The sequence below is a fragment of the Monodon monoceros genome, unplaced genomic scaffold (assembly GCF_005190385.1).
Source record: "Monodon monoceros isolate NGI ecotype Baffin Bay Population unplaced genomic scaffold, NGI_Narwhal_1 Super_Scaffold_21, whole genome shotgun sequence".
Lineage (NCBI taxonomy): Eukaryota > Metazoa > Chordata > Mammalia > Artiodactyla > Monodontidae > Monodon > Monodon monoceros.
Genome location: NW_021703778.1, coordinates 132,000,019 through 132,012,537, shown reverse-complemented (window position 1 = coordinate 132,012,537; position 12,519 = coordinate 132,000,019). Strand labels below are relative to the sequence as shown.

General features: G+C 36.5%; 1 protein-coding gene across 9 annotated transcripts in view; it reads right to left on the bottom strand.

Moving 5' to 3' along the window:
* KIAA0586 (KIAA0586 ortholog) overlaps positions 1-12,519 on the bottom strand; it is a 150,805-nt gene that overhangs the window by 59,768 nt on the left and 78,518 nt on the right. For all 9 annotated transcript variants that reach the window (XM_029237835.1, XM_029237831.1, XM_029237838.1 and 6 more), the window contains 2 exons: positions 12,007-12,184; positions 3,155-3,309 (listed from right to left, as the gene is read on the bottom strand). In XM_029237835.1, coding sequence (XP_029093668.1) covers positions 3,155-3,309; positions 12,007-12,184 — 333 coding nt within the window. The remainder of the gene's footprint in view (positions 1-3,154; positions 3,310-12,006; positions 12,185-12,519) is intronic.

Here is a 12,519-nt window from a genome sequence, read left to right as displayed (position 1 = left end):
ATTCTCACAAGTGTTGAGTAGGTATTGTTACCCTCCTTTTCCATTCAAGAAAAGTACACTCTACCATAAGCCCCATCATCTCTCTTCCTTACTACCACCTAACGAAATTTGAAATTTACAGTAGTCACAAATTCCTTCACAATCACACATTACAAATTGTGATGACTTTAGCCATTTTCTTTCTTCCCTTTCCTGTTTTATGAGCCTAATTATGAATGAGTCTCTCAAAACAACTGTCAGATATAATTTGACAGGAACCTAAAAAGGTATCTCTGAACTCTTAACAACAGATACAAGCAGAGGAGAATCTGAAACACCTGTCCACATGGACTCAAATGTAACCACCCCAGTTCTGGCAGGTACTTATTTATCTACAGGTAACAATGAGTAGCTTTAGACTGCAATAATAACAACTAGCCTCACCTCTGGTCTTCTAAGTTGAGAGCCATTAGTCATATAGGTTTCTTCCCTAAAGGAAATATTATTTTGGTGTGTATTTCTAAGATGGGTACTATGACTCTTCTGTGCTGCTTCAATTTAGAACCTTCCTACTGGCTCCCTTCCTCAACCACAGGGATTAAGAGCTGAGTATTGTGGAGCTAAACTGCTTGTGTTCAAATTTGGCTAAGTCATTATGTAGCTTTGACCTTGGGTAAGTTACTTAACCCCCCAATACCTCAATTTTCTCATTCATCAAATGGGGATGATAATAATAATAACTACCTCAGTAGGCTGTTAAAAGGATTAAATGAGTTAATACATAATGAACTTAGAACAGCCTCTGGCAGAGTAAGCACTATAAACAGTGTGTGCTAGTATTAGTACTAGCCATACTTCTCTGTTAGTAAAGGAAATCTAACATATGAATTTTTTTGAAGCCATTCTTCTGGTGACACTTTGCAGTTTTATTTTAAAACAGGCCAATAATTAAAGGAGAGCAATCTTTCTTTTATTGTTTAGAATATCTTTATTGAGGTATAACTGATAGACAATAATCTGCATGTATTTAAAGTGTATAATTTGTTAAGTTTTGACAAATGTATATACCCATGAAGCCATCATCACAGTCAAGATAATATGATGAACATATCCACCAAGCTCAAAATAACCTGAATTCCCTCCTATAACTACAGATTAGTTTGCATTTTCTAGAATTCCATGTAAGTGGAATCGTAAGGTATGCACAATTTTTTTGGGGGGTGGGGGTTCTGGCTTTTTCCCCTCAACACAACTTTTGTGAGAATCATCCATGTCACTGTACGTATCAGTAGCCCATGGCTTTTTTTTTTTTAAATAAAGTTATTTATTTATTTTTGGCTGCATTGGGTCTTTGCCGCTGTGCGTGGGCTTTCTCTAGTTGCATCGAGCAGGGGCTACTCTTCGTTGCGGTGCATGGGCTTCTCATTGCAGTGGCTTCTCTTGTTGCAGAGCACTGGCTTTAGGCACGCGGGCTTCAGTAGTTGTGGTGCACGGGCTCAGTAGTTGTGGCTCGTGGGCTCTAGAGCGCAGGCTCAGTAGTTGTGGTGCACGGGCTTAGTTGCTCCATGGCATGTGGTATCTTCCCGAGCCAGGGCTCAAACCTGTGACCCCTGCATTGGCAGGCAGATTCTTAACCACTGTGCCACCAGGGAAGTCCGTCCATGGCTTTTTATTGCTAAGTAGTATTCCATCTTATAGATATGCCACAACTTGTACATTCAGCAATTGATGAATATTTATGTTGTTTCCAGTTTGGGGCTACTACCAATAAAGTTGCTATGAACATTCATGTGCAAGCCTTTGCTTAGACATATGTGGTAGTTTCTCTTGGGTAAATAAATACCTAGGAGTGAAATGTCTGGGTCATATGGTAGGTGTACATTTTATCAATACTTTTTCAAGAAATTGTCAAACTGTTTTCCAAAGTGGTTGAATCATTTTACATTCCCAGCCAGCAGCATATGAGAGTTTAAGGGCTCCACACCCTTGCCAAAACTTGGCATGTTAGTCTTTTTAATTTGAGATGTTCTAATGCCTGTGTAGTAGTATTTCATTGTGGTTTTAATTAGCATTTTCCTAACGATTACCGATGTTGAGAATCTTTTTATGTGCTCACTTGCCATCAGTATATCTTCCTTGGGTAAGGTATCTGTCCAAAGATTTTATCCATTTTTTAATTGGATTGTTTGTTTTCTTAATATTGTATTCTGTGAGTTCCTTATATATCCTGCATATAAGCCTTTTACCAGATAAGTGATTTTGCAAATATCTTCTCCCAATCTGTAGCTTGTCTTTTCATTCACTTAACAGTGTGTTTTGAAGAGCAGATGTTCTTATTTTTGATAAGACCAGTTTATTAATTTTTTTTCTTTCATGGATAGTGTTTTTGGTGTCATTTTTGCCTAACCCAAGGTCACAAACAATTTTTCTTTTATTACAGAATTAATTAACAGATATTTATTCAATACTAGTTTTTTTCCTGATCTTTGCTTGGTCACAGGTTATTAATACTGAACCCTACATAATAGTGTGTTCCATAAGCAATCTTTATTTTATATACTTTTGGCTTTCACCCTCAACACCATGCAATGCAACACAATACCATACCATGATGACTATTTATTGAATAAATTAATCTACAGTGAAATTACACAGATTAAAAAACTGTATTTAATTTAACATGAGCATTTTTTTTTACACCTTGGAGAGTAATTATCCTATTTTTTCAGTACACAAGATTGCATGGGCCATTGGCTTAACTCAGTATGAAATATCTGATGCTTTCATGGTAACACACTTCACAAATTTTAATAGAATAAATATTTATTGAGTACCTATTATGCACAAACTACTAAACTAGATATTGCAGGGGAATATAGAGGTGTAAATGATAATAGCTATCTAACTTGGTAATAGGCATTTTTACATACATTATTTTAATCTTTAATTTATAGATGAGGAAATTAAGGCTTAGAAAAAGGCTAAGTATGTATTCAAGGTCACAGCTAGAGATTGGATGAGCTAAGATCTATAGCCAGGCTTGAGTTAGTGAAAAAAGGAGGCATGATTTGAGGCTGTCTGACTCCAAAGACTGTGCTCTTGACAGTGTTCTATGCTAAGGCAATATTGTTACCATTCTGATTTAAGTAAAGTACAAGTGCTATTAATTGGGTACCTGAGGAGAATCTTCAGCTGCTACTGACAATTTAACATCATCTTCTTGTGTTGTCAGAAGTTTTGTGGGAAGGGCAAGGTGAGGATCTGGCTGCAACTCCAATTCTCCCAAACTCATTGGACCATGACTAGCACATAAATCTTCATAAATATCATCTGTTATCAAGTATGTAAACAAAAAGTTAAAATAAATTATTTCTTAGAAAAAGAAAAATTGGCTAAAATTACCAGTATTTCTTACCTGCTGAATTAGAAGTACTTCAACAGAAAATACGTGTCACCAAGCCTTCACTGCAATTAAAACCAAAGCTCACAGAGAATGCAAAAAGTACCTATGTTCAAACAAATCTATGGACTATTCTAAGGTTCCAATCAGCAAGCTGTTCACGCAGTCCACACCCAACACTCACTCCTACACACCAACTCCCAACACTCCAGATTACTTTTTCTATCAATAAGAGTCAATAGAATACTTTCCATCTAAAATGTAATCTTAAATCAAGGGGCAATTTCCTGACTAGAAAATGTTGGTATTGCTTATTTCTGTTCTGGCATTTTTCTTCAAAAGATCAAGCTCCTCTTTTCCTCAACCAATGGCATCTCAATGAAATCAATAAAAAGAAGACAATAAGAGCAGAGATAAATATTTATCTAATAATATCACTGTACATTTACATTACATTTTATACTCCAAGCACTTTCACATATATTATCTCGTTTAACTTGAATCTCACAATCATTCTGTAAGGCAGGAGGATACGATAGTTTTATAACTGTCTTTCACTGTAAGGCTCAGGGAAGTTAACTGTCAAAATATCAGAGCTAAGAGGTGAAAAGGAACTAAAATCCTCATCTTTCAACTCCTAGTCACTGTTCCTTATTTCACATTCTTGCTAAATTATTTCTAAGAAAATTGTTTTTCCTAATTAATGGTCGCCTTTTAAATGTAGCACAATGCAGTCTCATTTTAATCAGTAGAAATAGACCTGAAGCACTATACATAAATTGTTTTAAATGAAGTGATATTTTAAAGACCCCACAGGTATTTTCCATTTAAAGGCAGTATGTTGACAATTTCTTAGGTTTAGCAAATAAACCTAGTATTCTCTAGTTTTTTTATGTTAATCTATATTTTTAGGTGGGTTTTACATACACTGACTTTTAAGTTTTACCTTTCCAGAATTTGATCTACACAAAACAATTTCTCAAAATTATTACTTGTTTTATTCTCATTTTATTTATAAGATTAATTTAAATAATTGTAATAACATGCATCATTTAGAGCAACCATTGTTCCAAGCCTCATATTGGCCTTTTTATATTCTGATATGGCTTTTTCTATTCCTATGTCAATTTTCCTACATTTTCTTAAGACTGGCAAATGAATTAAGATAAAAGAATTCATACATACATAAAAACTTTTTGTACTGATTATATGATTATATACCTAGAAAGCCCTAGAGTCCCTAGTGAGGAAAAATAATTTTATTAGAAGTAATAAGACAATTTGGTACTATGACTGGATACTAAAAAAATATACAAGTCATTGGTTTCTCTCTATATTATGCAATATGCACTTAGAAATAGAAAAAATAATCTTTTACTATAGTGACCAGAACTGTAAAATAATTAAGAAAGGTATAGAAGAAGAAAATGAAGAAAATTATGAAATCTTATTGAAGAGCACAAAACAAGATCTGGACAAATAGTAAGACACATAAAATGTATTTTTATACATACATATAAAAATGTCAATTCTTCCAATATTAATACATAAATTAGCACAATTCCAATCAGGGTGATTTTTAATTGAAAAACATAATTTTAGAGTTTATATGGAAGGATAAATGCCTGAGAATTGTCAAGAAAAGCAGGAATTTTTTTTTTTTTGCGGTACGTGGGCCTCTCTCACTGTTGTGGCCTCTCCCGTTGCGGAGCACAGGCTCCGGACGCGCAGGCTCAGCGGCCATGGCTCACGGGCCCAGCCGCTCTGCGGCATGTGGGATCCTCCCGGACCAGGGCACGAACCCGTGTCCCCTGCATCGGCAGGCGTACCCTCAACCACTGCGCCACCAGGGAAGCCCCAGGAAAATTTATTTTAAAAAGTAAACTTGCCCTATCAGATAACAGAATGTACCATAAAGACACAGTAATCCAATGTGCTTTAGATCCTAAGGAATCTAGAATACTTAGAAAAAAGAATCGAGAAAAAAAAATTCCTAGGGCTATGAGAATTTAATATACAAATTGGTTGATATTTTAATTCAGTAGGAAAAAGATACATAATAATTGGCACAACTGACTACTTACCTGGAAGAAAATCAAATTGAACTTCTACCTTACACCACTTGTAAAAATAAATTCCAGATAGACTTAAATATAAATATATACTAAATAAAGAACTTGCAAAAAGAATCTGAGACTACAGATATAAGCTTGTATTGGGGGAAACCTAACCATGTGATGAAAACACAGGAAGTATAAGCGATGTAAATAATTCTATAAAATTGTTTAAATTATATGGAAAAGAATATAATGTCAATGAACAAAGTACAAATTTGGGAAAAGACATTTGCAATACAGATGATAGAAAATATCTAAAATACAGAAATAGTTCTTACAAAGTTACAAGAAAAACTTAGAACCTAACAGACGGGGGGAGAACTTAAGTAGGTAATTCACAGAAGAGCAAATACAAATAGCCAAAAAACATAAACTCAGCAGTAGTCAGCCATATCTTTATACTTTAACTGACAAAAATAAAAATAGTAGTAAACACAATTTCTGGAAGGGATATAGAGGGAAGGTTGTAATATATTACTAATAAAAATAAATTAGTTTAAAATTTTAAGACAGCAACTTGGTATATCTATTTTAAATTTTTAAATATATTTTCCCTTGGGTCCAGTAACTACTTCTGGGAAACTATTCCCTAAATATAAAATGCAGCAATATATTAGGATACACATGTGTGAATATTTACTTTAGCACTGTTTATAGTAGGGGTGAAATGATAATAAAGTAAATATTCATCAACAGAGCAATGACTGAATACATTATCGGAAATCCATACTAAAAGTGGATAAAAAGTCAATAAAAAAGATGAATTTAAGCACTACTACTTAACCTCGAGTAATTTCTGCAGGGTTTACTGGGTGAAAACAAAATGCAGGCGAGTGTGCATGACACAATCTCAACCTGTAAAATAACAACAAATACACACACATCGTATGTACCTATCATGTATACTGTATGTGTGTGTGTATATAATTATTATATATGCATAAGGGAAAAAAACCATGAAGGTTACATACCATAACACGAGTTAAGGCATAAAGTGGGACAGGAGAAAATGTGAGGAGGAGGGGTAGATGAAGAGCACTCAAAAAAAGTCTATAACTTAAAGTAATATATGACATAATCGTATTTTATTTTTATGTAAAATGATATGTGGCTGATGTATGGGTGTAAAGAAAAAAGTTAATTGAAAAGGACACAAGTGGGCTTCCCTGGTGGCGCAGTGGTTGAGAGTCCGCCTGCCGATGCAGGGGATATGGGTTTGTGCCCCGGTCTGGGAAGAGCCCACATGCCACGGAGCGGCTGGACCCATGAGCCATGGCCGCTGAGCCTGTGCGTCCGGAGCCTGTGCTCCGCAACGGGAGAGGCCACAACAGTGAGAGGCCCGCGTACCGCCAAAAAAAAAAAAAGGACACAAGGTAGATTGTGATAAAAGAAGAAAAAAATTAAATATAGAAACAAAGAAAGTGTATAATCAAACATCTCCCAAAAGCATTAAAAGTGCATAATAGCTTTCAGCTCATATGACACCCTATCACTTAACCTATATTTACTGACTACGCTACATACTCTGCTAGATGACAGGGCTATGACAGTGGACAAGATAAAGTCTCCATTTTCAAGTGAGATTACAAATCAGTGTGATAAGAGCAACATTAGGCAGGCGACATTAGAGGACTACACAGAGAGCATATTTGACGGTACCTAACCCAGTGATAAGGGATCAGGAAAGGATTCCATGACAGCAATAACAACAATGTTGAACTTGCTCTATCACTTCTAAAAAGTATGCTCATTGAGTGTAATGTACGTTAGTTAGCCCTTTGTAAGAGAGACACTTAAAGTATTATTCCATTCAAGACAAATTTAATTAACCATAATTTAAAATCCCTAATTTTACTCTTCTAGAGTCTTACTGCTTTGAAAAAGCAACCATGGTAGACTTTCAGAGAAGACTAAGTCTGCTTGAATTGCCAGTGCCAGCAGCAGCTTTGGTTCTTGCCTGTCTAATAAATTATTCCATTTGTATGAAACCCAAAGGTACCTCAAATTCCACATAGATGAAACCCCACTCATTCTTATTTCCTCCTAATTCTGTCTTTCCTCCAGAATCCCTCCCTCCCTCAGTGAATGGAAATACCATCTATCCAATCATTCTAGCCAAAAACCTGGAGTCATCTTAGACCCTCCCTTCTTTTGCACCTCTCATATTCAACTAAGTCTTGTCCACTCTCCTCCTCAAACGTCTCTCAAGTCTCCCTTTTCATATTTCTTCGCTGCTGAATAATGTCTCACCAGGTTTACTTTAATAACTGTCTAAGCCAGAGGCTCCTTGCCTCCAGTCTTAATCCTCTGCAATCTATCCATCACACTGCACCTCACATGATCTTGCTAAATAAAAGGCAAATATGATCATGTCACTCATTTACATACAATCTTTAATGGATCTGTGAATATCACAAAACATTCAGAATTGACAGAAATTCAAGACTGAATTTTCCATGGGCATAAATATAAAGTAAGACTGGAATTATCCGTTTTGCACACAAACGAATCTCTACTGTCTTAGAGTAAATTGAAAAACCACTTGATATTATATCCCCTTGTCTCATTGCATATTCTGCCTTGGAGGTTTCTCTTACACTTACTACACAGCAAACATCTATTCATCATTGAGAACTCATTTCAAGTTAGCTCCTCACACATGAAGTCTTCCTTTTTTTTTTTTTTTTTTTTTTTGCGGTACGCAGGCCTCTCACTATTGTGGCCTCTCCCGCTGCGGAGCACAGGCTCCGGACGTGCCGGCTCAGAGGCCATGGCTCACGGGCCCAGCCACTCCGTGGCATGTAGGATCCTCCTGGACTGGGGCACGAACCCGTGTCCCCTGCATCGGCAGGCTGACTCTCAACCACTGTGCCACCAGGGAAGCCCCATGAAGTCTTTCTTGATTGCCCTCCCCAGTTACAACTGACCTGTACTCCCATCCCATACGGACTGCTTCACAATAACTACAGTAATTTATTGCACGTTTTTGCCTTCTCTCTACTACTTCTACTAGAGAAAATATTCATTATGGATAAGGCCTTACCAGGTTTTATATTCCTACCACCTAGACTGTGCTTAGAGCAGAGCAAGCACTCAAAAAAATATTTTCTGAATAAGTAAATGCATAAACTGGAACGTGCTTATCACACTTCATCATCTGGCTGATTCCTCTAAGATTCAGTTTCACATTGGCTCTTGTGGGAAACCTTCTCTGAGCTCTCATGTGTGGGCTGTTCCTCCTCTGCGCTCCCAAAGCAGTCTGTGTTGTGCATTAATCACACAATATTAAAACTGCTGTCTCATATTCTTCTACACAAGTTTGTAAACTTCCTTGAGAGCAGATGTCTATTACCTCTGCATCTCAAGACCCTAATATTGTACTAATATATTGGTACCGAGTACACAGTAGGTACTCAATACAAGTTTTCTGAGTAAATGAAGAGCTATAATTGGTAGTAAGTCCCAGAGTCCTCACAGTTTGTTCAAAATACCAGTTTACACTTTAGGGTTCTCGAGACAATTCTTTAAACCTTATTTAGCAGCTTTTTGTTACTCAACGCAACGTGAAAGCCTCAGAATTAGAAACACTGATAGGGGACTATAGGTTGCAAATAGGATGCTTTCTGAAAATGAGCAGGGGTGGGGACAGGCAAGGTAAGAAGAGCTGAGCCTCTGTAAACAAAGTTACTAAAAATCAACATGAAAGGCATGAGATTAGCCAGTAGCAGAAATAGTGATACACTGGGACTCATTCTTCTGCAGTAAACATAATGTAACAAAATACTTAAAGCAAGAGGAACAAACTAGCTCTCTATAGGCACCTTCCTTTTAAGCAACTGTGGATAGTTTCTGGTTCCATTAAACACATTTGAGAAGGTGCTGATATTTTTACATTCTCCAAGCATTATTGAAGATAGTAACAGTTACCATGTGCCAAGCACAGTGCTAACTACTTTATGTGCATTGTCACCTACTACCCACCCCTAATAACCTTAGGAGGTAGATATTGTTTCTGGTAAGCAGCCTCCACGACGGTACCCTAACATCTGGGTCCTGGTATTCACACCTTTCTGTAGTCCCCTACAATATTATTTCAGGATTGGTCTGTGTTATCAACAGAATGTGGCAGAAGTAATGGCATGTCACTTCTGAGACTAGGTTATAAAAGACATCGTGGTTTCCATCTTGGTTGTTCACTTTCTCTCAGATCATCCACTCTGGGAAAAGCCAGCTGCCATGTCATGACAGCTCTATAGAAAGGTTCCAGTAATGAGGAACTGAGGCATCTTGCCAGCAGCCACGTGAGTGAGCTTGGAAAATAGATCCTCCAACCCTAGCTGAAGCCCTCATATGACTGCAGCTCTAGCCAACAGCTTGACTACACCTTCATGAGAGATCCTGAGAACCATGCAGCTAAGCTACTCCCAGATTCATAACTTTCAGAAATGTGTGAGCTAATATGTTTGCTGTCTTCATCTGCTAAATTTTGGGGTAATTTGTTACATAGCAATAGGTAACTAATACATTAATATTATCCCCACTTGATAGATGAAGAAACTTGGGCTCAGAAAGGTTGTTACTTGCCCAAAAATACAGAGCTGGAATTCAAACTGATTTCTGAAACTCCAAAAGCTCAAGCTCTTAGCCACTCTGTCATACTGACCCATCTATATGCTCAATCTTACGCCACATCACTTATTATTTTTTCCAATTAAATTAAATAAATATCTATAGTGTGCCTACAATTAAAAATGAACTGTACTATAGGTAATCTGCTAGGTGATACCAGGGTATAAGGAGGGGCTAAACAGGATATATCCTCATGGATTTTATTCTATAACATTTATTATTTATTTATTTTTATTTTCTGTAACAATTTAACAAGTACCTCTTTGTTCGCCAAGTACCAAGTAGCTCTCAAGTGATCTGCGAGAGCCATCTAGTGTCAATTCTATTTAATTGCACTCTGCACGGTTAGCTGGATACAAATATAGAAGTCATATTTTAATGCCACTTTGAATACTAATTTTTAAAAATGTAAAAAAATTAATACTCTTACTATGTGCATAAAATAAATAATTCAAATATTAATTTACATTCATTCCCATAGAAAATTCAGTCTTGAATGTCTCTCAGTTCTGAATGATAAGGTGTTTACTCATACTCTGTGCCAATGTTTTTCTAACTTCCAGCATCTCCTCTTCTAACTTCTGGCAAATCTGCATACCTCCAGAAGTTCTTTCCATTTAAGAAAATGCAGCAATGGGCATGAGAAAATCAATAAATGAGAATATAGTTGATCCTCATTAATCTGAAGATTCCATTTCTGCAAATTCACCTATCTGATAAAATTTATTTGTAACCCTGAAATCAATACTCACAGCACGTTCGCAGTCATTTGTGGACATGTGTAGAGCAGCAGAAACCTGAATCACCCTACACACACTTCAGCAGATGAGGTTGAACACGGTGCTGCTCTGCTTTCTTACCAGCTCTTACACCGTGAACAAGTGTTCTTTTTCGCTGTCTATTTAGTGACACATTTTTGAACGCTTTGTTGATTTTGTGGGTGTTTAAAATGGCCCCCAAACATAGTGCAGAAGTGCTCTCTAGTGTACCTAAGTGCAAGAAGGCTGCGATGAGCCTTAGAGAAAAAATATATGTGTTAGATAAGTTTCATTCAGGAATGAGTTAAGTGCTGTTGGCCGTGAGATTCAATGTTAATGAATCAACAATATACATTAAATAAGTGTCCTTAAATAGAAACACACATAAAACAAAGTTATGTATGGATCAACTGTCAAAAATGTTATAATCAGAGGCTCACAGGAACCTAACCTTGTATTTCCCCTAGAAGCAGTGGCTCAGTATTTGCTAATTCAATGTTTCTGGTGACTCTATAGGACATAAGTACTATAGATAATGAAAATCAACTACATATGCTAGAACCTGGTATTCTCTATTCTACTCTTATTCCCAAAGTGTTACAGCAGAAAGTTTAGATAATAAAATTCCAAAACAGTCCCGAGCACACTGAGCACTGAGTCAGAAGACTGAACTTCTACAGTACTACCTAATTTAACATTGTCCTACGCAAGATCTGTTATGTCACAGTTTTGATGTGCTGGTTATATTTTTCCAGTATATATTAAAATAAATACATCACTATTAAAAATTTTTAGGTGGACACATGCATATTACCAAAATTATCTCATGCCCCATCCAGTGATTCACGTACCAACACTTTGGGGAAATACTGCTATAAATACCATAGAAAAAGTCATTATCAAACTTTTCAATTATGAATACCCCTTTTAATAAGGAAATTTTGTAAGCCCCTACCTGAAAATAGTTATGCTTTTCTTAATTCAGATGAGGAACACTACTGTAGATTATAATACAAAACAGAATACAGCATTCAACATGGAAACAGTACCAAAAAAGTATGATGGGATTCGAAGTGAATATTCTAACAGACAATACATCAAGAAGCAATATTTTGGTGTATACCTGTAACTGTGTCACACTGCTGAGATAATGGCTTAGGAGCACATCTCTGATCTGAAGACTCTGCGTTAGTTACAGGCTGCTGCATATAGGCGGAATGTCCCATTAAGATGTTCTCTGCTGCTGCTGTCAGCCTGGGCCTTTGTCCTTCACTAAGTTCACCTACACTGTTTTCCAAGTCCTGTAAAAAGTAGAAACCATTGTTACACACGTTACATTAAAATCAAGTCAAAACAAGAAATATTTGTCAAATGTATCATGATGCAGACCACATGACTGCTTGAAAGCTATTTTAGGAAGTCCTTATTATGCCACATACACGCTACAGGAAAGTTAGTTTAATAAGATATCTAAGTGCAGGCTTTGTTCTCCATGTCTTATTTCTTATGAAGTTAAATACCCACTATCTGTTTTCTTCAACCTCCAAATTAGACAACAATAAAACACACCGGAAAAATGTTATTTAAAACACTAAATGCTGTCACACATTATACATTGTTCATACAGCTTAATTAG